The following is a 25,268-nucleotide window of genomic DNA, read 5'->3' on the forward strand; positions in this document are numbered from 1 at the left end:
TAGTACTACAGCGCCCGCCGCCGCCATTGGGTCGGCCGCGGGCACGTGACGCGGGGGAGCACGCGCACCCCCCCCCGAACGTCCCGCTGTTTCCTAGGCGACGCGCGGGGAAGGCTGGGCGCGCCCGGGCACGGGCATTTCCCCCCCCCCCCCCCCCCCCCCACCCCGTCCCCTCACGGCCGCCGGCCCCGCGCGGGGAGCGGAGGGAGCTCTGAGGCAGCGGGCAGCGGGCAGCAGGTACCCGGTACGTGCCGAGCCCGGCGCTGCGGGACGGGACGGGGCGGGGAGCCCCTGTCTCCGCCGCGGAGAAAGTTCGGAGGCGGCCGCCGGCGGCGGGGACGGGGCTGGGGGCACCGGGGCGGCCTCCGGCGGGGCCGGGACCCGCCGTGCCCGGCTGCGGCCGGCCGGGGCCCCTCGGGGCCCGCTGCGGGGCTCAGCGGGGGCTCGGCTCCGCTCCGCGCCGCTCCTCGGCGCGGGTCCCGCCCGAGAGGTGCCGCCGCTGCCCGGCCGGCTCGCTCGCTGCGAGACCCCAAAGCCCCGGCGCTCGTGGGGGCAGCCTTCAGCCTTCTGCCCCCGGAACGCCTCGGTGCCGCCGCAGCCGGGACCGGCCGCCTTGCCGAGGTGGAAGCCGCTCGGACCGCTCTTAGCGGGGGGGTCAGCTGCTTGCCTGCTGCGGGAGCCTGATAGAGGTAACAGGCCCTTTTCGGTTCGTCTGAGGGAGTGCGGTCTGTAACCGTGAGGGCTGCCGCGCTGCAGCAGGGAGGCATGTCGCGGGAACTTCCCGTGAGGAAAACAAAGTCAGCACGCGGGTCTGCTGAGTTTGGGGGAAGAACCCGTGAAATGTCTCCCGCGGGACCTCCTGGTTCTCACACGTGTGTCTGCGAGCTGTGCGTCAGACCAAGCGTGCACCTGGCACCGCTGTAATAGCTGCAAGAGATTGTGTGTGTACAAAGGCAGTAAATGGGCGGTGATGTAGGCTGCTTACAGCTGTCTGCTTATAAGGCAACCAGCAGACAAGGGACGTTTGCCTAAACGCGGGGCACCTGTCACCTTCGGCACAAGAGTCAGGAATCCCCATTTTGTGGTGGGACTGACAGGATTCCCTTTTTTTTCTGACTTACTACTGAAATTTGCACAAACCAAGAAGGGTAAGCAATCTGCCTGCTTCTAATGTGTTGTGAAATGTTGTTACCTGAGCATGGCTCAAGTGGGCGAATACTGATACTCAGTGGTTTTCTGGTAGTTCCTGTGTAGGTGCTGCAAGTTCACTCAGGATGGTGGTAAAAGGGTTATTAATAGTGTGACTGTGTTATGGACGTATTGTAAATTGGACTGTATGGTAGTAGCATATAAGTGCTCGCAACAGGATTTTGTGATTAACATCTAGTAATTATCTTATAGAGAAAAAACTGTTACTTGATCTTGTGAACAAGGTCTGTATTGTGAGGCAGAAAAGGGAAGGAATGCTTCTCAGTTACAGAAGATGCTGAATAAGAAGCAAATGTGTACTGCTTCAAACGTGTTATGTTTCCTAAGCACTGTGAGGAGAATGCTTACAGTCAGTGAAGTGACAGTGTGAGTAAAGAGCCCGTATTCTGAAGCAATGCATATGCTTGTATGTTTGGGAAAAAAGTGGAGTTTTTGCAGCTCTGTTCTGATGCTACTCATTGAATTGCAAAACTAACTTTCCTCTGTTTAGCACAAAGTGTTGTGGTTTTTTTCTACCTGAAGGCTGAGAAGAGGTCCAAGTCTTAGAAAATGTTAAACGTTGCTTGCATGTCATAACTACACTAAACGCAATATCAGGCAAAGAGAATAACACGTAGCAAGAGTTTGTACCATCTATTCTGGCTTCTGTACTGGAACAGTGAAGGAGATGAAGATCTCAGCTCCAATGGATTTATGAAAAGGTCAGCAAGAAAATTAAGACACGAGCAGTGTATGCTTGCAGTGCCAGTGCTAGCGAAAGCCTGCTACTCAGCTGAAATATTTTCAGATTGTGACTGACTGTAAATGCAGAACACAGTGCTCAGTGTGGCTCTTTTTCTTGTCACTGTGTCTGTTCTTGAAGGTTAGTAAGGTATTTACCTGTGATGGTAGTTCTGAAGGTGCCCTGTAGCAGATGTGTGCAGCTCTTCTTGCTTGCCCTGGGTGCTGTGGTGCTATTTCTCCAACTTGGGTTCAGCTGAGACTCGCTGAAACCTGGCTAGCTGGCAGCTTGCTGACTATTCCATCTCTGATGGGCTATACACTGCAGTTTCTGACTCTGCAGTAGTATTGCATCACAGGTTGCTACTTCTGTCCCTCTAAGCTAAAAGTAAAATTTCAAGTGTGATCAAGAACGTGGTTACACTGTAGTGTGATTTCCTCCCTGTTAGGAGGAGAAATTGCACTGCCCTATGAGATCCCGATAAGACACAAATTAACTACAATTTATCATCAGTGTTCATCTAGATTTATGTGCGTTACATACCAATAGAATGGTAATTACCTGAATTGTGTTGCGTAGGGTAAAACCATCTGCCTTCTCTCTATAAGAGCATCAAAAGACATGTCATGTCTGCATAGTGCTCAGCTCAGGTGCTCCCTGGACGGCGGGGGTAATTAACAGACAGAATGCTTTGTCCGTGTGAACACTGCAGAACCACTTCTACTGTGACACAGTGAGCTGGAGACCTTTCTGCCTCATGTTATCATCAAAAGCGTCAACAAAATGCTATTTGCAGAATCTTTGTTGCTGCTTCGTACATGAGAGGAAGACCACGGTTTGATTCTTCCTTTTCCTCTCCTGGCAGGCCCTAGCCTAATACTGTGTGCTGTTGAAACTTGGTGGCACCACTCTTGTTAGGTTTAGCAGTTTGAGGTGCAAGTCTGGAATGTGCAGGGTTGGAAAATGGAGAGTTGTTTTTTCTTTGCCTTGAAGAAATTCTGAACTCTATCAATACTTGTACGATCGCCTTCGTAGCAAGGGTGGACATCATCATCCTTGGTAAGAATTCCAACTTCAAGTGATATGTAATAGACCTTAGTTTGTTGTCACTGTGGGGTGCTAACAACTTGCCCTGTGTGCTTCGTTTGGTTCCAGAGGCTCATGCTGAAGGTGAACTGAAACCTTCTTTTGCACTTTTTGTCTTAGGAGGTACAGTGGGAGCTAGGGCTGTGTGAAAGGCAAACCAAAGTTCAGTCTGTCATGTTTCAGTCCACCTATTTGCTGATAACCCCCAGCAAATAGATCAACAAGAGCTATGCATAAGGGTTTAATTCCTTAGTTATAAGGTCACTATGAGCTCTTGGTTAGATACCTGTAATCCTGTCAAAATCACTTTTTTTCTTGAGTGTAATAAGAGGCTGACTCTTGTAAACCCAAGTAGCAAGGGAAGCTTTAATGATTCTTGTCAGTACCTAAGCAATATAAAATACATCTGCTTATTTCCTTTTTATTCAAGACCATAATAACTTCAACATGAAGAGGTTGTCCCTCTGTCTCACTTTTGTTTCGTCTTGTCTAGGGTTTAGTGTTGCTTTGACATCTTCCAATCGGAAGACTTTTGTGGCGAGTACTGCATCTTTCCCTGCATTGTGTAAATACCTTGTGCACCTGTGGCATTGTATGCTGATCAAAACTACATGTTAAAACGTATGTTCAAATGTTTTGATTGCAAAATCAAAGACCCGTAAGTCAGAAACTGTCTGATTTAGAGATGGAGAGGCTTGGCTCTGCCTGTGTTGTGAGCCACCCTGTACACTGAATGAGCCATTGATTTGCAGAAACATAGCATGTGATTCTAACATTTAAAAAGATGACCAATGCAAACAGTGGCTGTCATATGCTGTACTAAGTGTGATGCTTTCTAATAGTCCAGAGTTTAACTTTCAACTCAAATAACTGTCTTGCAAAGTTAGGTTCTAACATGGAACTTCTTAGTATTGCATTAAAAAAAAAAGAGATTACGTAGAGGTATAACTTCCCTTGTTGACCTTAACAAATCCCGAAGTGAGATTTAAGTCTTCAGCAGTAGCTTCTAGTTCATGCAACTGCCTTATTCGGTAAGGTGGTTGTTTTGTGGGTGAGGAAGGACCTCTGGGGTCTGTGCTCTGTCTAGGGAAACAATGGGTAAAGTCTGACCTGTCTTGTCCTCTCTCCTGCCTCTCGGTGTTCTTGCTTCAGCAAGCCCGAAGTGCTCCATGGCACTTGTCTGCTGCTGTTCTGCCAGAAGTGCAAGCTGCCCAGCCATGGCATACATGGAGCTCGTGCCCAGTGGATGTTTTCTCTTAATCAAAAAAAAAAGGCAGGCAAAGGAAAACCATTCAGTTGAATGCATTGCCATGAGACAGAGGATCTGTGCTGTCTCAGGCAGTTTCAAAGGCTGCCTGCAAACAAGGCAAGTGGCAGAGCTTCTCAAAAAGTTGCAATTCTTTGTAGTGGAAAGTGCTACATCTGAGATTTAAGTGTACCTACCAGCTTTTTCTGCTAAGAGAAAATGAAAATTCATATATAAAAAATAGCAAAGTGCAAATTTCATTGAAGTTGGTGTGACTTTGGCTGTTTACTTTGATGTTTTGCCTTAAATACTTGGCGCTCAAGTCTATCAAGTAATGTCTTATAGGAAAATACATCATTTGGACAACCAGTTCATTTAGGTGATAGTACAAATTTAAAAAAATCTCTTCTTAAAGGGAACTAGAGAGCTCCTGTCTGTAATAATTGTCATCAAACAGCCACGATGTAAACAAGAAGTGTATGATGTCTCAGCTAGCGCACAGTCCACAACTTTTCTTTGTATGTAATAGCTACCTGGATTTTATAACCCATGTCTAGTAAGTTATCACATTCTTATCTGGAATGATAAAGCTAGCTTTGAAAGCCTCTTTTGAAAAGGAAAGTGAGATATGGGTCAAGGTGCACTTTAACTTGCACAATGGTCTTAAAAACAGAAAACAAACCAAAAAAAAGCTATTTTTTCCTTGCCTATATTTGTTTTTTTGTCTATTACTAGCTGCCACGTTCAGCAATATTACTGTTCTTTTTTTTGTTGTTGTTTTTTGTTTTAAGAAGGACTTTCTGAGCAGGGAGCAGTAGCGTAACAAAATAGATGTGCTTAACTTTGAAAGGTGTTATTTTTAGGATTAGTTCAAAAGGGCAGGTACTCCTTGGAGACGTAATTTGGCTGAATTGTCTCCTCCCGCTGAAAGAGCAATGCGACAGTTAGGTAACATCGAGGTTTACCTAAAAGTTTTTGACACGTTATCTCTGGGCAAGAAAACCTCAGAGGATGGTGCAGAGCGGGCGCAGCTTCTGAACCTCTCGGCTCTTGGTGGTGTGTTGGAAGAAGCCGCTGCTTCCCGAGAGGCTGCCTCTGCAGCCATGCCATGCCTGTCTGTGTTCCCTTCTCTCCCCGTTACCCTGGGGCCATGGTGCTGCAAGGTCCTTGCCCCGTGCCCGTACAGTGGTTGCCCTTAGGAGCGCAGCGATGCTGGGTATGGCGCAGGCGTGTCCCTGCCTAGCAAGGATCAGGCTGGAGACAAGAGCTGATCCCTAGCACTCCCCTAAGGGTTGCCCTCACTTCCCCGCAGGTCAGATCCTCAGGTACAAGGAATGGAAAAGTTTGCATGTGCTTCTGGGAGGAAAGCGTGTGCATGACTTAATGGGTGTACTGCAGTGGTATTTGTTTCCCCACTCTCCTTCCTTTTTTTTCTGATTCATATTTGCTCACTTCACCCTTCAGCCAAGGGGAGCATATGGCCATGTGCTGTCCATCTGGTTGCCGCTTACTGTGAAGTCGCTATGCAGGCAAATTTGGCCCATCTTACATTTCTTACGGAGGTAAAACTGGTGCTAGAGTGACAGCTGAAGTGTTTATTCTGAACTGTAAATGGGAATTAAGTTGAGAGTGAACCCAAAGGGTGCTCTATGAACACTTTCAGTCTTCTATCTTTAAAATTACTTGTGCTATGCTTGTCTTTAAGGCAAAGACAGGGACTTTCACTGTGGCATGGACTGCTCAAGTAGAGATAAAAGACAAGTCCTGTCCCGGGGGGTTTATAAGGTAATGTTGTGAATGGTGATAGATGTGTAGGAAAACCTTAGTTATGGAGGTAATACTCTATACACACCACTAAATATTCTGCTGACATTTTCCCATCCTAGCACAGGCTTGTAACACACTCTTTTTAAGTGCGTAACGGATACTAAATTCATACTGTAGTATGTATGAAATAAATTGCATTTAACTCTTCTGTATGGTTTGCTTCTTCAACCAATAGTATTTTTTCCATATAAGAACATGGAAAATCCTTTTTTTATACTGGAAACGCTGGTTATAAAACCAGAAAGCTGGTGGGAGAATCAGAAGCTAGTAATTTACCTGAAACCATCTTGCTTGCCGGTTAGGTCAGGGATTCTCATCTTTGGTAGTTACCTGCAGGTTCCTTATGTAAGAGTGCTTCAGCGCCCCTGCCATGGTAGTGAAAGTGCTCGGGGGCTGTTAGGAATAGGTTGGGCTTGAGGGGGCGGCGGGTGGAGAGTGGCTAGAGTTGAAGTTCACTGCATTCCTTAAGGTTTTTATTTTGTATGGAGCAAAAGCTCAGTCAAGTTTTTAACATGGCACTGGTATCTTTTGCCTTCTTTTTCCTGCAAAAAAAGGTTTTGCCCTGTACTTAAATACGCAATGGGAAGTTCACATGAAATTTTCAGAGAAAGCGTGAGTTGGAGACTTACGTTTCAAACGTAACATCAAATGAAATGTTCTTGAGCAGATGCCCTTTGTATTAATGTATTTTAAAATAGAAGTTTAACCCTCGGTACCCAGTCGTGTAACTAGGCTGACCGTGGGAATACCAAGTAGCGTTTGGGAGCAGAAAGCACGTAGCGGCCTGTGAGAGTCCCGCTGGTGGTGTGCCGCCACCGAGGGCGGGCGGCTCTGCGCCACGAGGCTGTCAGCGGCAGGGCCTGCCAGCTCAGCGCTGAGCCGCACCCTGAGGTGTTGGGGTGGAACTAATTCTAATGGGAAAGGCTGAAGGCCTCTGCTCTGTGTAATCTTCTTCACTTCAAAAGAAGACACGGGAAAACCCAAAGGTTTGCTGTTAGCCTCCAAAACAGAGCTTCAGAGACGAGGCGGTTTTTGTGGTGGTTGGTTTGTTTCAGTGCAGGATGTTGTATGAATTGAGGGGGAAGTCTTATGAAATACATTATTTAAGTACTCAGGAGCTTGCTGAAGGTTAAGTCCCTGATGGATGTAATTGTGGCATGCTCACTTTCATGGATATTTTCACCAAACTTGGCTCCCTGCTATTGACTTGTAATGTGACAAAGGGGGAAAAAAATCTTTAGTAGTCTGCGTTTTGTGAGCATGAAAAAACTGATAAGACAATTTGTCTGCGGTCCTAGAAGCGAGGATCAGGTCACCATAGTGACTCGCAAGACTGGTATTAGATGAGGGGTTTAGATGATATATAAAGACACTGACCATTTTCTTGCATCTGCTGTTCTAACCCTAGAAACAAAAATAACTTGTGCAGGTATAACGAGACATGAGCTAAGCAGGAGTCTATTATTTCTCCTTTTGAAGTGCAGCTCTTCAGCTAGTGCCCAAGCTTCAGGTACTGCCAGACAGCAGAAGAGTTTTGATGTGCAAATGAAGGTATTTGAAATGCTGGGAAGGCCTGGAATGCAAGGCAGAGGATTCCCTCTACAGCAGGAGGAATAGGGGCTCAAAGACTTTTACAACTCCTTTTGAGGGTATTGAATATTGAGCTACGTACTGTCCAGTTTTAAGTTTTATTTCCTTACTTTTTCTTTTGATTAAAAACATTCTTTGGCAACTCACTTAGACTCCTTTGGAGTTTGGGAGCTATGGAAAGAAACTTGGTCCTTCTTGCTTTGGAGGCTGGATGTTGCACCCAAACTGAATGTGCTGCTTGTTGTAAGATTAGACGGGCTTGTTGCTTCTGAAGAACTTCTAGCTGCGTAAGATAACTTTACTTTTTGGGGGGAGGGAAGGGATTGCAGCCACAGTAGCTGATAACCTGTCAATCTGAATACAAAAGTGCTGGGTGCAATGAACTAGCAAAGACTAACTGGTTATTTGCTTGCTTGAGGTGTTGAGAAATGCAGCCAGGTCTCAGAGTGACAAGGTGACTGTCATCAGCTAGTACCTGGTTGGGCTTTGCTGGGTTCCGTGATGTATACCAGCTCATCTATTGAGAAATGGCCCACGTCCTCATCTGAAAGTACTAAGTAGCACTTTCACAGGCAGCCTTGAACTGTATTCACTTGCGTTGTCAGCTGTGTGGGACAGGAGATTTCTCTCCAGGTACTGTCTAGTGTAACTGAAATCCTTATCTTGGTTACGATGCTACCATAACACAACGCAGGATGCTTTGCTGTAGCATGAAGGTAGGAAAAGGGAAATCCAGTGTTCAGGTTCTTGAATTACATAATGGAGAACTTGGTATTGCAGAAAACACATGTGGTGACGGTGGTGTCTTCCTTGCCTAAAAGGAAAGACATCCCACCTTCAGGCTGCATACTGCTTTTGTTTATGCAGTTTAACAAAGCACTTAGTGGGCTGAAATAGGCGGTGTTTTTTTTTCCTATGAGTTTCACTGGGTATGTAACGCATGCTGCATGAACAGCATTTGGTAGAAGAACGTAATGTGTCTGAAACCTTTAATTATATGCAGTAGACAGCTCTGTCAAGGTCAGAAGACATCATATTATCAATAGCATATCAGCCTTTAGAACTTTGCCATTATCTGTTTAACACAGACCAATTATTCAAGGCATAATCAAGCTACTGGTAATGTTTGCATTCCAAGCCTAGGTTTGAAATGTATCAAATATGCATATTTTATATGTTATATGGCTGGTGGAAGAACTAAATAGAGTTCAGTAAAAGTTTTTACAACACCAGAGACTGCCTATTTTACTACCTTTGTCACACTTCTACTTTCTGCGTGGTACTAGAAGTTCTGCAAGTGTCCAAGATGTTCTGTGGTTTATAAGATTTAATTTTGTTATGTGTGTATGCCTGCAGCAACACTCAGGGCTGTACAGACTTTAGTCTTCAGGGTGTTGGTTTTCCTTAATACAGTATGTTTAAAACTGCCTAGAAGTTTACCAAGCTGCTTGGGAGGAGAAAAAGGAGGAAAATAGAAACTTGCTGTCCTTCGTTATTTGATTTAAGGCACGCGAGTGGAATTTTAGAGAGAAATGCTGAGTCTTTCTCTGTCACACGCTATACCTTGTTTTCCTTCTCTGTAGAATAGCAAGTAGTTCTACCTTACAAATAACTTAGTTTTTTAATGCTTTGAAGATTTTACAGTAAAATAGGAAACTGACTGCAGTGGCAATAGCTGATGGTTCCTGCAAGTGTGTCAGAGCATGATCTAAAGTAAGATCACAGGTTCATCGGGGCATGTGAGTTCCTGACTGGAGCTAACTGTCAGCTTGGCAAAATCCCCAGGTGCTTCAGTAATCTGTTTTAGAGCACCTGGGGAACAGGTCCTGATGGACAGACTTGTCTCTATGGATTTCATCCTGCTTAAAAGCCAAGCATCTTATTTTCTTTTTCCTAAACTGGAATTTAAAGAAAAAGCAATGATGTGATAAAATGATTGCCTTAAAGGACAGCAGAAGTGTTCAAACCTTCTCAAAGTAGTGGGAGTCCAGCATGTTCAGTTAATTGGCCGTGTGTTCTGTGACTGTTCAGCCTGCAAAAGATCAGTCTGCCTTGCAGTAGAGAAGCTGTGTTTTCCGAGTGAGCTATATACCTATTTGAGCTGTGATCAGCACTCTTTGCCTTCCCTAAGGAGATGGCAGTGATTGTAGCATTTATCATACATAAAGGGATCTGTCTGGCTGTATATAGCTGCCAGAAGACATGAAAAATGGGTAGCAAGAGGGCAGTGTCCACAATCTCAGTAACCCTTCAGCCAACAAAACTGACAAGTGAACTAAGGAAATCATTTGCTTGTGTGTGTGTTTTTTTTTTTTTACCTGAACCCCATACTTAACAGCATAGCCATGAGTGGGGCAGATCTGGCAGCATGGCTGTAAGGAATCTGCTAGCAAAATGCTGTCTGAAATGCTGGTCTAGTGGTCTGCTCATGAAGCCATTGGCCCGTGCAGTGACGAGATGAACTTCTCAGTTGAAGCCAGTTCTTGTTCACTCCAGAAACTGAGTACGCAGCTAAAATGCTGTGGGTTGCTTTAAAAATGGCTAATTGGAAATATTGTGGAAGTGATGGGCGAGAGTTTGAGTTAGTGGTGTTTAAATAGCAGCATTAGTAAAAGCAGAGAGTTGTCTGGGTTATTCAGGATTGAGAAAAGGGCAGAACGTAATGCATCTTCAGCTGCTACCAAGCAGCTCTGTGACTGGAGCAGAGACATGAAGCCAAGGGCAAAAGTCCTCCTTAGGGGAGGAAAAATGAAGCAGAGTGAAGTGCTAGAGCAAAGGAAGACAATGAAAATTCGAACTTGGTTTTAGCTTCATCTCTGTGCCTTATAACTTGTAAAAAAGACGACAGATTCTTCTGGCTTGGCAAAATTGGCTGCTTTCTGGGAAATGCAGTAAAAGAGTGTCAGAGGCCTCTCTGGGGATGCTTACGTGTTTGCACTCTTACAATAAGTGTGCATCTTCGCAAGGAAAGGAGAAAGAAAGGACTTGCCGGTAAAGATCCTAGCTGGTATACCACAGAGTGGTACGTGACCTTTTTCCACTTCTCTCCTGTGGGCCGTGAAGCTACATGGTAGCTACATGGTCCAAGCTTAGGCTTTTTTCAGGTTGGTGCTACTGTTTTGTGTTTGTTTCAGAGCATGGATAAGTAGATGTTTAAACCAGTTCTTGTATTTCCCCCCAAGTTTTGCATTTTTATCATCATTTTTAACTGAAGTGTTGGAAAAAAGCTTTCAGGCATGAATTTACAATAAATTAAGATCTAATAACACTGTTCACTTTAGCAGTCCATTCCCCTAGAAAATCCTGCAAGGTGTTTTCATTAAATAATCAGGTAAGACTTCCTGCTCTTCCCCAGTTTTACACAAGTTTCAACACCATATCTACTGAAAAAATGCATAGGTCAGGTTAGGAAAATCGTGTTTGTGCTATGGAATTTTGTCATTATCATGAATGTGTGCATGGCATGGACAGGTGAGTCCCGAGCCTGCAGCTTTCGTGCATTCAGAGCGTTCCTTAAGGTCACCCTGCTGCAGCAGTGGAGGTTGATTCACACTGTATACCAATTTGTCTCTGGGACAGCTTCTTATCCCGCTGATTTGTTGTGACATTTTTATGCTAACTCCGGCAAAAGGAGAACATTTAAGGAGAAATATTTTTAATTGTAGATGTAATTTTCCACTTTTGGGTGCAAAGTGATGTAGAAGAGGGGGGAGCAGCATGCTGTGACCAGTCACCTCTGTCTGCTTTCAGTGGAGCACGGTTTGAGAACATCTGGACTGTAAAATGCACCTCTTGAACTTTCATTGATCGGTTCCTTGGGCTCTCAGCCATAATGTGTATTTTTAGATACTTGCAGTAAATCTTCTTGCCTGATAAAGAGTGCCAAATCCATAGTTCTAGTCAGCTGCTGTTTTTCTGGATGGGAAGTAAGGAAAAATGGTTCCTGGTTTAGATAGTTAACCTGCTGCAGCACTGCAGGCTGCAGTTTGTGCAGCTCTACCTGGGTTGGCTTTAAACTGGCCAGCTTGGCGACTGGTGTCAAAGTCCAGCTGCAGCAGTGCTGGCTCAGCGTGACCTGCTCTGATCTCTCTCTCTCTCTAATCCTAGGAGAAAAACTATTGGCCTGGACACAATAAAACAATCTCTTTCATTGGCAAAACCATCTTATCTAAGAGCAGAGAAGGGGAAAAACGCGTGGGGCTTTTTCATTTTCGTGGTTTACGCTTTACCCTTCCCTTTTACAAGAACAAAGATGCAATATAATTTAAAGTGAATGGGTTGACCCCTTATACAGGTAAAAGCTTGATGCATGCTACAATTACGTGTCACGCTATAGCAGAAGTATTCACTGGGACTTTAGAAATGGGACACGCTCTTTTTGAAAGAAGGAGAAATTAGTTCTGCCCTATAAATGTGTGCTGTCTGCCATCTGCAGCAGTACACGAGCTAGTGGTGAAATGCTTTAAAAGCGTACAGCTAGCCCCAGAAGGTCTAAACTCTCTGATTGTCTTGGTCCCGTAGGAGCCAGAAGTGCTCTGCTCTTGGATGAGGGTGCCCTGTGTCTTGGCCTGCCTGCACTCAGCAGATAAGTTTATTTTAGCCCTTTGGGTGCTGCCTATCGCTTCTCTGAGTAGTCTCTGAAGCTCATTACATTTAGTTTGCACACCTGTCTGTTTTGTGCTTAGTAGGAATAGAGTTTCTGTATTGCCAGCTGTTAAAGAAGGGTAATGTATACTAAAAAACATGCTTGTTAACAGGGTATTTTTTTAATTATCAGTTTTGATTCAAGACAAGTCTTGCTGTCTCAAAGCGTACCCCATTTCTCATTCTATCTCTCCTTCAGTTTGTCCTAAAAGTATCACAAAGTATCTTGGGTTCTTTAAAACAACTTGTATTTATAAGCTATTGAGCTTGCTCAAAACTGCTCTTAGTACTGCAAACATTGTCTCAGATTAAGCGCTTTGGAGCAGGGCTTATGTTACTTGAAGAAACACCTTATCAAGTGCCTGCTGTACCTCTAAGTAGCGTATGAATAATAAACTTGTGGGCCAACTCCTTCTTGCCCTGGCAGACTGATCACTTCTAGGATCCTAAAAATCAAAGTATTTGGATTGTCAGCTTTTTCTCTCTCCTCTCCTACTCTTGCAGTGGGTGCCTTTGTCAACTTGCCCTGAGAACAGAAGCGTGACACCATCCAAAAGCTCTCTATCCTGCATTTTTCAGTTGTAAGCTCTCAGCAGGTCACGAACTATCAATTGTTAACCTCTTATGTTTGAAATAGTATATTGAGAGTGAGTGCAATAACACAAGGGAAAACAGGTTTATTAAGGAGCAGTGCCTTAGAGCAACGAAGAGGAGAAATGATCACAGGATCCTGCCTCTTTAACGCCCTTCCTGGTCTTTGCAGCCAACAGTTTGTCTCATTTCTGCTGCTTGTTTTACAGGTCAAGTGCAGTAAATGTCTGATGTGAGGCTACTGTAGTCTGAATTCCTTGCAGATATACTGGCTTTGTTGGAGAAGTCGTATTGGTTTTGCGGTGTTTTATATTGCTCATTCAGACAAGACTTTAAAACAATTACTTAGATTTGTGGGAGATTATATGGAGTTGTAGGTATTTAAAAACAAAACCAACAAACAACCTACACTAATAACGCTGGAGGCCTTGTTTTCTGTTGGGAAGTGGCATCTTTCAGCTACTGAGAACCAGACCCCAAGTCAGAAACATGAATTCTGACCTCTCTGGCACCATTTTTCTATGCGGTCTTGGACTTGGGGTTTAGTTAGGGAGTATGTATTCATTGTGGTTAGATTCTGGGGAAGGTGCTAGTGCGTCTTTGTCTGGAGATAGCTGACTTAGCAATTGGTGACTGGCTTGAGAGGTTAGTGCAGTGCTGGTGTTAAAATACTTCTCAGGAATTTCCAGCAGTCTGACCGGTTCTTCGTGCTCTCTGTCTGGAAGCGAATGCAGCTGTAACTTGCTGTCATCCCTTTGGGTGCATTTTTCTAAGTTTCCTACCTCTTAATGTTGATGATGCTCTCCTGATGAAGTTTCTTTTTAATTTTTCCTAAAGCAGAATTGATAAATCTTGGAAGTCTGTTTGCAGCTGTAACAGACATCACTCGGTTCCAAGCGGGAGGACAAGTTGTTAGATTTTAGAGCAAGGGTTTTTAATTCGGCGTTTTTTCGGTGTCTGAGGGCTTACATTGCAATGTGGCTCCTTGCCTGAGAACATCCTCGTATCTGATCAGTGTGTAAGCTCCTTTTGGATATGGGCTGTGGGTTGTGAAGCACCAAGTACGGTAGTGCCAAAACAGAGCTGTGGGGGCTGCTGCAGTGGGTCACGTAGCAGGGGCCAAAGCTTCCCTGCCGGGGCAGTGCTGCGAGGGGCAGTGCCCTTGGCTTGCTCTGGCGGGTGCTTGGGAAATACAGCCTGGTGTGCTGGAGGATGAAGAGGGTTCTCCTGCGGAGCAGCGTGGTTGGATTGTCCTGTTTTCTTTCTCATCTTGTTTTAAGGAAAATACTGAGTGAATGAGCTCTTTCAAATGCATCTGCTTTACTTATTTCCTGGTCTGAACTCCGGGGTAGCAGTTTGTTGCACAAATGTGCAAACATTGTATTACATTCCCCCAGCAGCCTGTGAGGTCAGTGTTCACAGCATACTGTTGTATCACTGTTAATAAATGTTTGTTACAAATATTGAATACACAGGAAAAAGCAACTGTGCTCTGATTCAGAGTTAGTGCCAGGCATTTTAAATGGCACTTTGCTCAGCTAGTTATCTCCCTAACATTTTGGGCTATCAAGAAACTATTAGTTCTGTGTTTAAAGAGCAGCCTAGGAAATAACGTGTGTGCCTTTTAATTGAAAATATGTGAGGCTTTATATGCTGTTTGTTTCTTCCAATTTCTGCTGTTTTGGTAAGTATTTGGTAGAACAGTTACACAAAAGCTGACATCTGGAATTGGCAGAGAAGCTGCAGCCAGGTGCTTGTCTACGCAACGCTTCCTGTACTTTTGTGCTGCATCTTCAGGGACAGCAGAAGCCTCCCTGGGCTGTGCAGCACCTCTGAGGTTCTCGGTGCCACTTCAGGCAGACCATCTGATGAGGTGAGGGTCTTACATCTGCGTGATGAAGGAAGTTACGCTAGCCCTTGCGCTGCGGTTACTTTTTGCTGCAGGACAGTGTGTGCTTCCTGTCCTGGTTCCAGGTCCAGGGGAAAGGTTTGTTCTCTTCCCTGCGCAGCTCCCTAGGCACACTCCAAACGTACTCCAGCCACATCTCCTCTGTGGTGTTATCTTCTAGAGCTCAGTTAAAAGTGAGGGGGGGAGGTACGCGCTTGGTCACTAAATGGGGAAATGACGGGTTAACACGGCTGTCCTGGAAGGGCTGCTTGCTCCGGGTTGTAAGCAGGTCTGTCAGGGTTGAGCCTGCTTCAGCTCGGGCTGAGTCCCCCACCACCAGTAATTTGTGGCAGAAACCCAGCAGCTGGCACGTAGTAAGTGCATGCCATTGCCTGCTGAGGGAGCCAGGGCTATGCACATGAGTGTATTAGCTGTTTGTTAAAATAATGATTATCAGCATGCTGCGTGCTCTGATAAGGCCATCCAGTCCTGTGGTTTAGGCTCCACGTGGCCAGGTGAGGTTTCTCCCAGCCACGAGCAGTACGACGGGGGTGACCACACGCACTGTGCGAAATAGCTGACTTTCTTCTGAAGTACCAGGCAGGACACGAGATCAGGATTGTCAGCTGTCTCATCTAGCAGAGTGAGGTGTAACCTGCGTGCATCAACGGGACAAAATACTACAGCTATTTGTAGTCGAAACAGCTGGTCTGTTTGTTGCCAGAAGCCAAGCTACAAGGCTTAGCTTTGTGCCTGGGGGAAGAGCAGTGTATTTCACAGTAACGGGCTGGCTGGTACATGCTTGCTTTTAAGATGCGCAGCGAAGCCGTAAATTCATGTAAAGTTATTGTGCTTTGTCTGAAAGGTTGCCTCTAATATTTATCATGAATGACAGAACCTAGATACTTCTCAGAAGTATATTTGTAGTATGGTTGGTTCTTACAGTGAAATCTTTAATCCCAGATGCTGGCTATGACTGGTCCAATGGTGTGACCAGACTTGGTACCCGTCTACTGGAGTTCCTCTTGCTTATGTACTGCTGACTGTGAGACGGAATTGGTCTAAGGAACTTTCTTCTCCGTCTCCTTCTTACATAGGAACATAATATTTACTGGCCTCACAGAGCCTGTATTGGTAAGATGAATTGAGATCCTTAGCTCCGAGAAAAATAAGTGCCAAAAATTTCTCAGATGCTTCTTCTGTTTTTACTCTGTTCTGATTGTAGCGTTCTGAATCTTCTGTGTTTTGGGTGACATTGGCTTCTCTAGAGAACTAGAGAACAGTTCTAACAGTTCCTAAAGGACTTCCAGAATCTGTTGTGCCTAGGATGCTAGACAAAAAGTAGTTTTCCTGAGGAAGGCTGAAGTCTGATGGCTAATTAACGGCTAATGCATTAATCTAAAGGTATGGGCAGATACTGATGCTTGTGTTTATTACAAGGTTAACATCTAAGTAAGATGAGCTACAGTTATTGTGGGTGCAAATTAAAATGTAACAAGTCCTGATCATTTTCATGGCAAATGTGGGGCAGCCCTAGGACTTTCACATGCCTAAAACCCAATCCCTAAAACAGCTTGACAGTGTCATTCCCCTGAGCTGAGGGACTTTTCAAAGCAGGGTGACTTTTTGTGTTCCTCTGTCTTGAGTTAAAAAATCCTGTGTGAAATTTCAGCTCTGCTCAAGTCAATGTATTTTGCTGTTACATTCAAGTGGACTTTTTTTACTTCAGACACCATTGGCAGACTGCAAAAAGTGAAGTTCATGTGTGATTAACACCAAGCTAATGAGAGAAGGCAGATTTCTTTATAGCACTAAAATTATTCACACTAACATGTTGAAAAGGGTGTGTATTTTTCCTTTGCTATTCTAAAGAGTGGCCAGACTTATCTTGCTTGGATTGAAAACAAAAGAAAAAAATAACACATGGCTGTGGCTTGAAAACAAAGACATGGCTGCAGGTCTCTGGTTAGTGACTCTTCACTGCAGTTCTGGGGAGTTAAGAAGGAAAAATAAAAAAAAAGAACTTGAAACCAAATCCAAGAGCTGATTCCTGACAGACACCAGCAAACCAAGCTTCTTTGAGACCGAATTGCTCCTTGATTTGCTTCTATTAATAACAGCTGACATCAAATGACTCAGGTAGATTAATGTTATACATTTGAAATTCAGGAATAAATTGTTGCCACCAAATAAATATCAGCCCAGCTCTGTTTGCTGTGGTTTGAAATCTTTATATTCTTAACTATAAAATCTACCTTAGATTTTTTTTCCCCGTTTGAGAACCAGAACTTGTGGCCCAAAATATTGAGGGGGAGAAGGTGCCAGACTGCCTTTATCATAAAGTTGATGCAAGTTGCCTTCTACCCATGTGCTAGCTGAGCCCAGAGCTGTTTAATTTCCAAGACTGGAAAAAAACAGATGCTTTCAGTCTAGTGGAGCTGTTAATGCCAGGCTGATGCCTATCAACATGTGCGGTGGCACATAGCTGGAAAGCTTGGTGTTTGCTATAAGCCCAGAAGCATTATCAACAGCATCAGGCCTGAGCTACTTATCTGAGTCCATGGTCAGCGTTTGTATCATTGTACTGGGCTGTATAGAGATCATCTCACTAGAAGCCCCCTCTGGTCTAAGTGGTGCTGCTTGGTATGTGTAGATATACCCTCACTCCTTCCTCAAATAGAAGTGCTCTTTCCAGCAGTTGGAGGTACGAGCAGAGCAGGAGGTGTTGAGATGCGCAGTAAAACAATGCAAGCTGACAGCCTTGTGCCTAATGTTTGTATTTGAGACACCAAGCATTCTTTTGTGGTTTCGCTTCTTATTAAACAGACCCAAGCCTTCAAAGACTAGATTAATCTGTAAATGGGCCTTTTAAATACGTAGTTGCTCTCTCCTTCATTCTCTGGACTTGAGAGCCCATTAGTGTGGTTTGTTTTTCTCCTTTCACTTTAACCTCACTGGGAAGCTATAGAGGAACAATGCTGGGGAAACTAATTTACTGCAGGTAAATGGGGATGATGTGTAATGTGATGGGGTAAATAGCAAGCTTGGAGAGTTAATCCAGAGTTAGAGGCCAAATGAGTACTCTCCATACTAAATGTGTGCATGTCCCTTGTTAAGGAGCTAACTTTTTGTTTGGGTGGCCATGAGAGCTGCTCAGTTCTTCCACAATTTTGAGATGCCTCATAACTTTTATTATTTGCCATAGGTTGTTAAAACTCAGCAAGAAGAAGGCCCAGAGAAGTACCTTTTCTTCATCCCCTGATGTCTTCAGATTTAGCTACGTTTTGAATTGCTGAAGTACCTGTTGGCTGTTGTGCTTTTCCTGGAAAATGTTGGTAGTGCATCAGAACAACTGACTGCAGTTGCTACAGCAGCACTGGTATGTACTGTATAGCAATGCAAATCGGAAGGGCAGCACAGGCACGCGCTGAAAGCACGTTTGGGCTGGAATGCTTGTATGTCACATGTCTGTAGGTAGGCCTGCTGCATGGCTCCCTTCCCCTCTCCCCAGTTCCTCAGTGAAGAGGCGGCAGAGGGAAGGATTATAGGAGGAGTCCCTCCATAACCATCCCAGGCAGAGCAGCTCCTCCAATCTCTCTCTGTCTGGAAGTACCACGTACTGCAAAAATCTGCAGGTGCCTTGGAAGAGGTGGGGCTGGACTGGGCTATCCTGGGAGTTTGTATTGACTTAGTCCTCCTCTAACGGGTTTTAATTTGTCCTGAGGTCCAAGTTTGCAGTACTGAAAGCTCCAGATTCAAACAGTGCTCATAATGTGTTGTGGAGAGATTATGATTGTGCAGAAAATTATTTTTTCTCTTCTTTGGCCCGTCTAAACTTCTCTAGGAAGTATAAACTATACTTACGAATAACGAGACAGTTTTTAGTTACATGATTACATGTCTTCCCACCCCCACCATTCTGCTTAATTTCAGCATACAGGATGATCCCACGAGGGGATGGAATTATAGCTGCATGAGCAAGTTCCAATCTGCCACTTCCTAATTTCTGAATGCCTGATTTTTTTCCAATCAAAATACCTTCCTTGTGATGGAGGGTTTTGTGTGTGTTTTTTTTTAATTATGTATTTAAAAACTTGACCATAGATCACTATGACAAAGAGGAAAGTTTAATGTCCCTTTTTTTTTTTTTCCCTTGAAATAAAAAGCTCTATCTTTTGTACCTCTCTCCTTTTCTGGATATTGTATAGGAATATTGAAGCTACAAATAGAGTTGGGTATCTGCAACTGTTAAAATAATATGAATCAAACATAGTTGGTTTGTTGAGCAAATTATTTCACTTTTTCTGCGAGATCTCTGCATTCATAATCTACTGATAAATGTAATTATTTTTTTGAAAAATAAAGGATGTTTTAAGCGTCCATATCTAGAGCCATATAAACAAATAATTTCTTAAAATGTTGGGTAACTGAAAGTGGATTTGGGGAGGAGCAGTTTAGTCAATCTTGTTTTTTTAATCATGATGAATCTCTTAAATTTTGTTCAACCTGGAGTGACGAAAGGAAGTATTGCTACCTCTTCTGCAGGAGTTTTTCAGGGCTTCCCTGTCAGAAGAGCAGGCTGCTGGATTTCTAAGGAAACACTGACATACGTGACCATTAAAATTTTCTAAATGCAGATGCATGGAGCTGGTGAAAATTTACCCAGATGTTGAACTGAAAACAGATGTCATAATTGCCAGGTTGTGATCCCTAGGGAACCTAGTTTCTACTAGGGAACTAGGGAGCCTAGTTTCAATCTGTAAGAAATATAACTTTTACTGGTAGAGATAAGTGATGAAATAGAATTTGTGCTGATCTTCAAGGTGATAGCAATGGTGTTAATCACAAAATCCCACATGGCTAGGCTGATTCACAAGTAGCTACCTCTGAATTACACTTCCCATTTCTCTTTGAAAGCTCCTAAGGGTAACGTTGGGTTAGGTATTTCCCCTAGCCCTATTCAAAGTTATTTGCATCTTTCTGGGTAGCTCTGTGGTTTCCTTAAGATTGTCTGATAGGAACTTTAATAGCCATAAATTCCATGTAAACACTAGATGTATAAGAAATTTAATTTATAGACTAAACTAACATAACTTATTTTGCACAAATTAAACAATTCCATTTCCTCATGTGTACTAGATTCAGTATAAAAGCTTTTATGTCACAGACACACACACACACACACACACAAATCCAACAAAACACAAGAAAGGAAAAAAAAAAAAACGCCCTAAAGAGAGGGCTGCTTTTCATTTCCCCCTTTGTAAATCTGTTAAGCATTTCCAGGTTGGGTGCTTATTCCAGTTTAATATCACCAACTGCGAGAGCTTGGCACATTATCTTAGGTTTAAGTCTTTCTGAATTAAGCTGCTTTAAGTATTTCTCCACCATGCCATTTGTTCCCGTGGCTGTGCCCACGCTCCACTGCCCTACCCCCCTTTTGCTGACACAGCTATTTTTGGAGCTGTAGTGTGACCTGCACCAGGGAAGCAATCCTGCTTCAAGAAAAGTACAGAAATTAAAAACAAAAAAATCAGCTGCTGTTGTTGATTAAAATGCCATATTTTCCTGATCACGCTCACAGTAATGGTCTATGTGCATGGCTGGGGCAGGGGAAGAGGGCAAGACAGAGGCTGTACAAGAATGCCTAAAGCCTGTTACTGCCCCAACAGCAATGTTGTGTCCACGTGCGGCCTGTTGCATGTACTTTGCCTGCATCTGGTGAGCTTGTTCATCTCTAGGCTTTTGTTAGGGGGCTGTGTGGAAGAACCTTCAGTTAGAAGAACAGGTCAGAATCTGGCTGCCTAGTTACTTGTCAGTATAGAAACTCAGGTGGTTCTCTCTGTGTGTTTCATGCAAGAGCTCACAGCATCATGATGATAACCCGGGGAGAGTGGGAGCAAATAAAACAAATACTGTGAGACATGTTGTCTTGACTTCAGCTCAGCTAAAGAGGATACAAGCTAGCAGGGACTTTGGTATAAAAAGCTTAAATTAAACCATCTTCCTCTTCCCTGTGTCTGTTTTTTTTTTTAATTCAGACTTTTTTGGTACCCTGTTATGGCACATTTTGTGAGACTGTCTAAAGCAGTGCTAAAAGTCAGATTTTAATGCAGATGTGGAATACAGATTTTTTTTAAGTTACTTTTTTTAAAAGCTTAGATAGTACTTGCACACACAGCATGCACCATCTTACACGTACAGTGATTTTACGTACGCTTTCCCAACAGTTCTGTACGTTGCATTGTTTCAGCTGAACTCCATCTGCTTATTAGCAAGCTATGGCTAAGGTGTGGTGACTGACAACGGAAGGTTGTTTTAAACATTAACAAATCAACTCAGGCAGGATGTGTGCTGGGCAAGGGCAGCAGCATCAACCTTTGCTCAAGCTCTATAGCACATGACACCGCTTTTCATCCTGCGTGATTCTGAGCATAACCCATGAACTGTGAAGCAGTTGTGTGCCTGTGCACCCACACAGGAGGGGGTAAAAGAAATCGTAATTAAACAGAAGGTACATGACAAATGTCTTGGAGACACCAGTGTGTGTGTGTGATATATGTGGAAGGAACAGAGAAGCTGAAGGGCTTGGGAGGCAAATAAAGCATTTCTAAGCACTTCAAAGACCTTGCTTCAAAAAGAGCTCAGTGAATTGGGTGCAACTTCCTTTGCTTACTGCAGATGGGTGAAGAGCTGAGTCAGCTCTGCCGAGATCTGAACTGTGAACCTCCGTGTTTTAAGCTAGGCTATGAACCTACAAGCTTGACTCTGCACAGAAAACCAGGTGCAGAAATAATGCTTCTCTTCAGACTACACTGTCTTCTCAGTACATACAAGCTGGTGCCTTAGTCAATCCAGTGAATATTTCTGGGTTTTACAACACTTCAAAGCTTGCACAAGAAACCTTTTGGGGGTAATTCTTTCCTTCATGTTGTATCACCTCTTAAAATTAACTCTAATTCTGTGTAACTTGGGAAACTGTGCTCCTTCCACAGCCATCTCTCCTTGAAAATACTTGTGCTGCAGAACAAATAGAACTGCTGAACTCTCACAAAAGGGGCATCGCTTGTACTCACGTGGTAGCTCAGCCAGTACCATGTGCTGTCTGCTTTCAGTTCCAAGAGGCAGAAAAAAGGCACCCTGAAACTGCTAACTAATGCCCTCAGGTGAGACCACGGCAATTTTTGCCTCCTGAGCAGTGACCGGGCTAGGTGCAGATAGGGCAGTGCAGGGAAGTTTCCACTCGGGTGGTGGATGGAAGCCCCAAAGGTTGCCTGCCTTCTGCCCCTGCTCATCGCTGCTGGCAGGCAGGAGAGCCACATCATTGCCCTTTGCCTATGCTGTATCCTAGAGGAATGCAAGCAAGAGATTAAGTACAGGGAAACGAATTCTCTCTGCTGTGCCTTGTTGCCTTTAAACACTGCTCAGTTGCACAGAAATTTCCTGTGGAACTTGGAAGTGTTTTACATTGCTTTAATGAAGTTTTGTACATAACAGCTAGGTGGGCTGGAGTGGATAGAAAGATGAAGTTTCTGCAAATACCAATACATGCTTGCGTATAGCCTAGAAAGAAGCATGAATCCTTCTAATCCCTTTAGGATATAGATACAACCTATTACATTCGTTTTGAAGGTTTCTGTTGTGCTGCTCTCTTACTGGGGACACCATTAACAACTCGTCTTTTCAGTTCATTAAATCAGCTAACACATTAGTCATCTGCATCAGAAATTACTCACTTTTGCCACTTTTTCTCTCAGGAAGGCTCCACTGAGTCCTTTGGAGACTTGACTCCCTTTGTCTCCTTCCCCGTTTCTTTCCACGTTTCTCCCCTCAGCTTTGCGAGTGCCTTATGGCATGGTAGCGATCCCTTCGGCAAGGGTGCCTTGGACTCTGCACCCTGGGGAGCCCTCAGAGTTGTCGGAGGGTTCCCAGCCACGAGTTGCTCCTTTGCTCTTGGTGGTCAGCAGACGTTTCCTGCAGAGCTGCCAGCTCCAGGAGGAGGGGGCAGGTCTGGCTTACTGGTGCTGCTACTGGTCGGATCTGGTTGAGCGAGGAAACAAAGTTCTGCTTGAATGCGAATGTATTTCTAGCTTAAAAAAAAAACACATACGTTGCATGTTCAGGTCATGTTAAGGATTTGCAGTGTTGCTGGCCCCCCTGTTATGACTTAAGTTCCCTAAAAATATTGAGATTAATTTAAAAATAATAATTTTTAAAATCTAGCTGTATGTTTTTAGTCTTCCTGTTTGTCAAAGCTCCTTTGGGAGAGCGGTGGTGAATATTAGCGCTCTCCCAGATAGATGGTGAGTTTTCATCTCTGTGAAAAAATTCCCATCTCTACATCTGTCTGCTTGTCCTTGGAGGTCAGTTTCAATCAGTTTTAGTGCCATTTCCTAAATCAGATGTATCCCCTGTGCCTTTTATTCTCAAGGCTTGCAAACACAAGTGCAGTAGGATTTCCAATTTCTGTCTCAGTCTCACAGGACAGGTGCAGGGTGCCACATCCTTTAGCATTGTCCTAGGCTGACTGCTTAGAGCAATAGGTTTGGGTAAAGCACTTAATTAAAAATAGTTTTGTTCTCTTTTGTTTCTGAAAAGAGTTGTAAAGTTTCAAAACAAGGCTGATAGTGACATTTCGGTTTTGTTGTGTGCCAGTAGGTGTAACAGTTGCTGTTACACAACTGTCATGGGCACAAATTCACTGTATTCCTTCAGCATGTGATTTAAATAAACATTTAATTTGAAGAAATTATTTTAGTGTTTTGCTGCCTTGGGGATATAATGAATAAAATAATTCAAGGATCGAGAGTACAAGGAAACAGACTCCCATTGATACTAAATGGATGTTGAATTAAAGCTGTACTGTATCAGATAAAGTTTATCTGAAAGAAGTTGGGTTGTTGCTCTGACTTTACAGGTATTGAAAGTTTATAGATAAGTGGAGTGTGTGTGTTTTTCTGGAACATGTATGTTTTCTGTTTTAAAGTCAGTTGTGTTTCTTTTCTTCATATGAATAATTAAATGGTTTTTGGCTGCCTTATCTACCTGAGGAGGATGATCACAATCCAGACCCTTTCTTTTCTGTATACCCAGGCACGTTATCTGGAAAATCTGAGAATGGATTGACTATATTTTACATTATTGCAAGTTTACAGGCCATGAAGTAAAGCCTTGGAAATGACGCTACAAATGATGTAAGTTCAGTTTTATTATTTGGTATCAAGTGATTGCTAAGGAGTATACTTTTGTTATATTTATGTTTCCATTGTAAATACTTGACTGATACTAACAGTTCAGCCTGTTAATGACTCCAGTATAAAGTTCAATATAAGAAGTATTTTCCATCATCATGAAAATAGTTTGTTCTTATTGTCAGTAATATGCTAATTTACCAACTGCTATTTCTGTTAAAGTACAGTAAGAATATCTTTTTGTATTTTAGTTACTGATTTTAATTATTTAGCTTATAACCCTGACAGTAGCTTTACAAAGTCTCTCATGATATCATTTTCTATGAATTTCTATTTCTTATATGGTATCCTTTGCCAGCTACCAAAACCTATTTATCAGTAGGTTTTATTCTCACAAGCTTGTTGTTTTCCATTCTGGTTCCCTTTGGTCTAGGTGCAACACAAATGGAGATTTTGCCATAGGCAAATCTGGTACATTTTCCAAATGTGTTAGTGGGCTTTGTTGATTGAATTATCATCTCGATAACAGCCTATCTAAAATATTTGACAACATGAACTAATTTTTAAAAGACACTCGTCAAAGTATCAAAAGAAGTCAGGCACACGGTTCCCATTAGAAAATGGAGAACAAAACTTTGTAGACAAAGCTAACGTTCATCTCTATTCAGTATATTAATTTGTAATTGAAAATTGTAACTGTAAATTGTCCTTTGGCTTCCAGTAGCATTTGTGCTCCTGAGGCCCTGAGCTTTGTTTGAAAATCCCCTCACCTCGTTATTTCTCTAAACAGTCTAGAAATTTAAAACAAGATACACGTTGTTATGGAAGTTTATATGTGAGCAGGTGTCTATGTATGTACATAAATGCAGTGTAGCTTTACCCCTTCCATAAAGTAGAGGAGTTTACGTGGAATAAGAACACCTAGAAAAAGAATAACAGGGGAAATAAAATAGGCAAACTCACAACATGACCAAAAATGTCAATGCAGCCCTTTGGAGTTCTTTCAACTGTGTTTTAGATTTTTAGACTTTGTTTCTCCTCTTGCAGAAAGCTCATCTTAGAAGGCTAGAACTTCTGTGCAAAAGAGCTGTAATCAGTTAAATACTGGAACCGCTGCTGATTTGGTTGCATCCTCCAACATGACCAGTCCTCAGTAAGTGCCATATAAGGATAGTTACAGCTTATTTTAAATACACCATAACAATTCCTACCTGCAGGAGAATGTTGTTGTGACATTGAGAGAGTTCCATCAGTATTACTGGAAAGTTGCTACTT

General features: G+C 43.4%; 1 protein-coding gene across 7 annotated transcripts in view; it reads left to right on the top strand.

Annotated features, from left to right (window-relative positions):
• The first annotated feature begins 17 nt into the window (after positions 1–17).
• TMEM266 (transmembrane protein 266) overlaps positions 18–25,268 on the top strand; it is a 78,446-nt gene continuing 53,195 nt past the window's right edge. Inside the window, exons 1-4 of one of the 7 annotated variants that reach the window (XM_080551351.1) lie at positions 18–244; positions 15,766–15,936; positions 18,008–18,181; positions 23,896–23,996. In XM_080551351.1, coding sequence (XP_080407477.1) covers positions 23,980–23,996 — 17 coding nt within the window. In that variant the 5' untranslated portion in view covers positions 18–244; positions 15,766–15,936; positions 18,008–18,181; positions 23,896–23,979. Of the gene's footprint in view, positions 245–437; positions 690–15,765; positions 15,937–15,985; positions 16,207–18,007; positions 18,182–23,895; positions 23,997–25,040; positions 25,147–25,268 lie in introns of those variants that run through there. The other 6 variants (XM_080551356.1, XM_080551355.1, XM_080551350.1 and 3 more) reach the window with 6 other exon arrangements.

This window comes from Anser brachyrhynchus, assembly GCF_964034855.1.
Source record: "Anser brachyrhynchus genome assembly, chromosome: 11".
NCBI classification, from domain to species: Eukaryota; Metazoa; Chordata; class Aves; order Anseriformes; family Anatidae; genus Anser; species Anser brachyrhynchus.